The sequence below is a fragment of the Electrona antarctica genome (assembly GCF_951216825.1).
Source record: "Electrona antarctica genome assembly, chromosome: 4".
Classification (NCBI taxonomy): Eukaryota; Metazoa; Chordata; class Actinopteri; order Myctophiformes; family Myctophidae; genus Electrona; species Electrona antarctica.
In genome coordinates, this window is record NC_136809.1 from 36,130,428 (window position 1) to 36,136,621 (window position 6,194).

At 43.8% G+C, this 6,194-nt stretch overlaps 1 protein-coding gene across 1 annotated transcript; it reads right to left on the minus strand.

The window, feature by feature from the left end:
- Positions 1-582: 582 nt before the first annotated feature.
- ier2b (immediate early response 2b) lies at positions 583-2,104 on the minus strand. Its single transcript, XM_079499309.1, has one exon. It carries the CDS (start codon positions 1,978-1,980, stop codon positions 1,369-1,371), a length of 612 nt encoding a protein of 203 aa, XP_079355435.1. The 5' UTR covers positions 1,981-2,104; the 3' UTR covers positions 583-1,368.
- Between the last annotated feature and the right edge of the window lie 4,090 nt (positions 2,105-6,194).

Here is a 6,194-nt window from a genome sequence, read left to right on the forward strand (position 1 = left end):
GATAGCGCTGATGTCAATAACTTTAATAGCTACAGTGATGATAATCATTATCATAAATGGTGTTTATGATTATATAAACACCATCTATATGCTGTTTATAGTAATGATTATAGGCTCAACATCGGTTACATCATTAAAGTTATTTTAGTCAGTTATGTGGGTGACTTCTTGAACCATTTTCAAACAAGTATGTAAATTCTAAAACATTGTAATGTAGTAGCTTACTAGTGTTGAGGACGGTTACAGGCCAAAATTGGCATGCTCTAAATCAGTTATCCGGTCATGCTGGGAAGGAAATGATTCGTAATTCCATCATAATCCACCGGAAATGTTTCAACTACTGGAATTGTGTGTGTGTGTGTGTGTGTGTGTGTGTGTGTGTGTGTGTGTGTGTGTGTGTGTGTGTGTGTGTGTGTGTGTGTGTGTGTACCAGTCTCCGTGTGTGAGGTCATGAGATTGAAGGCAGACTGACTCAAGAATGTAGGCTAACCGCCCTCAGGATTTTACGTCTGGATGCTCAAGTGTAATGTTTATCAACATCATTCCACAAACCTTAGAACAAAAGTCAACGTGAGAATGGAATCCATCTTTCAATAACATTTATTTTGTTTACACACCATGATTGGAGATAATACAAATGTATAGCAGCGTTGAATGTGAGGTAACAACAGTGGGATATACATGTATATCATTGTCACAGGTCAGGCATTTACCACAAAAGTCTTTATTTTAAGTGCCGTGGTAGCATGAATCCCATTAAGGCAGGAGACTTTATGAGCTTGCTTTTAGTTAAGCAGCACATTAGCCTCGTCATGTAGAACAACATTGATTCATCAGTCCAGAGTAGCTATTGTTCATCCGTGAGTAATCGAGTGAGCGATCCCTTCTTCTGTTTGTCTGGTCTTGTATTTCCCAGAAGCTACAACAGCAGGAAATTCCCTGAACTCCATGATGCTTCGTCTCTCACGCACCTTTTGAGTCACTCATTTCATGAAAAAGAAACCCGTTTAACAACGGGCCAATGAACCACAGTTAAGGGGGGAGAATCTCCCTCCCCGCAGTCTCTTTGGCTCCTTCCTCTAACTTTTCTGGCCACGGCACGAACGAACTTCGTCGCGGACATTTTCTTTCTTGTCCATAGAGAGAGCCCTGCTGGCGGGTTTGGCAACAACGAGACGACCTCAAATCGGCTGAGAGGTCGCAATTTGGCTCCAGTAATCCCATTGTCCCCCCGGTGGGGGCACCGCCGATGTAGGCCAGCTCTTTGGCCCCTGTCTGTCGGGTACTAGCGAGGGATCAGATCGGCCCTCCGGTTTGTTATACATTCTTTATATCAACGGCCCTGTTTCGGGGGCCACAGTTCACAGTTCAGAATGCAGGGATTATTCTGTTGAGAGATAACGTGGCCAGTGACTCTCCGGCGCGACAGTTGCCGAGGCCGATGGCCCCTGAAGATCCCCCCAGGGCCAGGGGCACGGCGTGCCTCTCCTCGCCGGGCTCCAGTCTCGCCCTCTTGCTGGGAAGGAAGTCCGGCGACTCGGACGCCTTGCCCCGGCGTTTCCTGGGGCTTATGACCGGGCTCATGTTCTCTTTATCCTCTTTATCCGTCTCTTCGTCGCGCATTTCTGCGTCGTCGTCGTCGTGCGGGGGCTCCGTGGACGCGCTCTGTGGCTCCTCCGGGGCAGTGGGGGAGGGCGGCTGGGCCACCGTGGAGCCGGTGGTGTCCATAATGTCCATCGACTCCTCGGTGGTGGTGGTGGCGGCGCTCTCCTCCTCCTCCTGGGCGAGGAGGCAGGCGGAGTGGTAGATGTCCCGGGCCGATCTCATGACCAGGGACAGCAGGAGGCTCCGGTGGAGCCTCAGACCTCCCCGTTGGCTCCGGGAGGCGTACAGCTTGCTTATGGACACGGCCAGTATCCGCTTGGCTTCGACGTTTACGTCCAGTGCGTTCGTCGCTGCTGCTGTTGTTGTGGTACTCATCTTTGCGTAATTGCGCACGGTTGGCACTTCCAAAAAATGAAGTCGGCGAACTAGTAAAAAACTACTTTGTATTTCTTCTCAATTCCTTGAGGACTAGTTCTTGTCAGTCGGTGTGTTGTGTCACCGGCTGTTCTCACAGTAATGGGAATTAGTGAGCAACAGGGCGGTATTATATTTCTACTGTGACGTCAGGTGGACTTCATTCCTTACAACAGACCCCGCCCAGACCTGCTAGCCTCAACAAAACAAGCGCTCAAATATAATGTATCATTATGATTTAACCCTGAGAGTGTACTAATGGAACCAAATGAATTCTTAACTACATAGTCAATAATCAAGAATGTTTATTTTGTCACTAGTAGGCCTACTACCTCTCATATAGTTACAAGATAAATGCAATTCTGTGAGGTCCTCATACTGACTGTGATGCAGTGAGACAAAAATAAACTAGCTTAACCGTGTATTGAACGAATTAATGTGTTTAATGCAGACTGCATGGTCCATGGGAAAACATATCCTACAATTACACACAATAATATTGTTATTTCTATTGTTATTTCTCTTGTTACAAGGTTATAGCTTATTTCATGAGGTTTAGTTTTAGGTCTTCATTTGAAATATGTGACAGTGTTGGAAACAAAATAAAACAGTCTAATAATTCAATCAAAACGCACAATAGGCAACACTTAATCAACACTTAATCTAACCTGCACTTAATCCGGATTTTGAAGCAATCCAAATGATATGGAACAGAAAGATTGTTATTCTATTCAAATGGAAACCGATTAGAGAGCATTTGTTTACATTATGCTAATAACATCATTAGTCTACCGATTGCATCAAGTGGAGTTCCATCTACTACAGTTCTGTCGACCATATGAAAAGAATAGCACGTCAGTGTTTACATGATAAAACGCACTCAGCGTTTCAGAGAATTTACGGAGGCGGAAATGTCTCCAGTTTCCAGGGAGTTTCTCTCTCTCTCTCTCTCTCTCTCTCTCTCATTCACAGACACACACACACGCGCGCGCATAACACACAAACACGCGTCACATTCCACCGCCATATATGGCTAATCCGGCAGCAGGAAGTCCCCGGGGAACGCGCGCAATGGAAAAGCCATTACGGCGACGCGCTCAACCGCAGCTCACTTCCCCCCATGTTGGCCCCGCGCGCGCGCGCACGAGAGAGAGAGGCGCCTCCACGCCCGCCTGGCGCGCACAGCACGCTGCACTGCGGTGACGTCATCGCAACACCAAATAAGGACCTGTCACCGGTCCAAGGGGTTACCAAGGCAGTGGCAATGATTGAGGTCAAACGGTAGAGGCAGCTGTCACTCTCAAGCACGCTGAGAGAAGGCCATTATTGCTCTATTTTTAGCATCTCTCCACATCATTCAGGATTCAGATTGAATCATTGTTGACTCCCAGTCCCAACAATCAATGCTCTTTTGTAATAGAAAGATATAACTTAACCTGACTCCGCCAGATGGGGCAGCAGAGAGCCCATCTGGCGGAGTCAGGTTAGATATAACTAGCCTTGGCTCAGAATATTTGGCATTAAGATAAATGGATTTTAAATCTGATTTACTTAAACCTTCTATCTGCAGTGCAGACATGTTCAATACCAAATTCCTGGTTGGGCTGCAGTTAAATGGGCAAAATCATTGTTTTAGTTGCCGTAAGGCTGTGATAATAAGACCACTACTACTTAAAACAAGTGTGTGTCTGTTGATGCTGTTTTTTGAGTGGTAAGGAACAGCAATGGCCCTATGTCCTAACCTATGTCCCTATGTCCCGATGTTTAGAGTACCAATAGGGGGTGCTGTTGCACCACTCGCTTCAGACTGGTCTGATTTTTTGTTTTTGCACACCCATAAGGTTATTTACACATTTCTACACTTCACATAACACACACTTCATAAATGATTAGTACCCTTGTATTATAACCTTATTAGCCTACTTGTAGGATTATACCTTGTTCTTGTTTTATTACATATTTTGTAGCTTGCATTGTTACCAAAGCTGACAGTCTGCCACACCAACATTTCACAGCACATGTGTAGCCTAGGCTACTATTCGACGAACAGAACCTCTTGTTGAACCTCGGCCATATGCTGTCATTCCACAGATTCCTTTTGGAAAACCTTGTAAGTGGTCCAGTCCTAGACTATATATGGTAGCCTGTTTGGTTTATACGGTATCCGGATCACCTTAATCCTGCTGTAGGCTATAATAAAATCCACCCTTCTTCTGACACTGCTGCTTGCAGTGTCAGAAGGCTGATAACTTACAGAACATTTGGAACCTGACAGACAGCTAGTGGTGGAAAGTAACTAAGTATATTTTGTACTTTTCTGCATGGAGTATATCCAATTATTATTATTACAAAACACAACCATTTCCAACAATATATATTTGGCTATTTGAAAATAGTCGATCTACAAGCTGAAAGCTCACAACGTGTTGCAATGCGACACGTTGTGAGATTGTCGATTGTCGACCCACCTGTTTTGAACAAGTTTGTGAAATGAGACATAGGCCTACTGCATGATTGGTACTTACAGTAAAGTATATTTTCATGCCAATACCTTTGTACTCTTACTTGTAACTCGTGTACATTTTTAACACCAGACTTTTTCTTCAATGTAAAAGTATTTCTACATTGTATTGATACTTTTACTTTTTATTTTGGGACCACACCCAAATACTGGCTGAGTTGTGTCTTTGGAGAGAGACGTATGTTTTTGTTTCAAATAAAAGGAAAGTATCGGGGGACATAATATAATTACTGGCGAGTAACGCTGAAAATCAAACCCATTTTCAGGGCCTGTCTGTCTGTTTGTCTCTCTCACTGGGTGTTAAGAATAACACTACAATGGTCTGTGAATTTTCCCCGGACAGGATGGGAGGAAGTGGGGTGGAGGGGGGAGGAGCAGAGAGGGAGGAGAGGAAACAGGAAGGGAGGGAGATAGGAAGAAAGAGCTGGACAGGAAAGGGTGGGAGGACAGGGAGGGGATGTGCGTGTGTGTGTGTGTGTGTGTGTGTGTGTGTGTGTGTGTGTGAGAGAGAGAGAAAAAGAGAGAGCGAGCAGTGTTGCCATGTTGGCTTATTATAAAGCAAGTTTGGGCTTGTTTTTCTGTAAAGTTGCTTGTAAATATAGGTAGTTGCGGGTTGCATATTTTTGGGGCTTGCAGGTAAAAAAAAAGGGGGGGGGGGGGACGGACGGACAAATGCACAACGGACAGCGCTTGTTTATCATCCTATCCTTGTTCATATATAACACCATTTAGGTCGACATCATGCTATAACTTCATGTTGTGTTGTGATAATAATATAGCAGCAGCAGCCTACTATACTATGCCAGTCAACTGTCTTCCTTCCGTGTGCATTGTGTGCAACGCCACGACGGACCATCACCGCCACAGATATAAAAGCAGCTGGTAATAATATGACTATGTCATCATTTCTTGTTTTTAAATAGCCAACGCTTTCAAATCGCCTAGTCACTTCTTTTGGGCTTGTTTTCGTAGAACTGGTCACTTATTTCTGTCACAGAATCTGGCAACACTGAGAGGGAGAAAGAGACAGAACATTTATTTAGCCTACATAAATATAATATAATTTAAAATGTCTATGTTTATAATTTAAACACAACCACTCTTAAACATATAGCCACTTTATTGTTTCTCTGCCAGGCGACAAGAGCTGATATAAAAGTGCGCAGGACTCCTAACCACAGAGGGTGGATAGGGTCCTTGAAATTTAAATCTCTCTCTCTCTCTCATATAATATATATATATATATATATATATATATATATATATATATAGTTTTATCAGCATGCATACATTGGCGATATACTGATGACATCAGGGATCTCCATTATGGGAATAAAATGGACAAGGACTGACCGACCATATAGCCTATAATATATGATTCTGCCATTGACCACCACTATGAATATGTATATCAACATGCCCATATATGGGCAATTGGTCATATACTGATGACTGGGATCTCCATATAAGAGAATAAAAGAGACAAGGACTGACACATACAGAGATCTCCATATATGGGCATATGCCTAAGGGACAAGGGACAGACACACAGATCTCCATATATGGGCATCAGTCACATCAACAGTAGTGACTAAATTTGACTGAGGGACTGCCATTGGATTTTTTTGAATTTTAGTTTTGTCATGTCATATGA

Coding starts and splice junctions, on each gene's coding strand:
- ier2b (XM_079499309.1), bottom strand. CDS start 1,980: ATGAGTACCACAACAACAGCAGCAGCGACGAACGCACTGGACGTAAAC.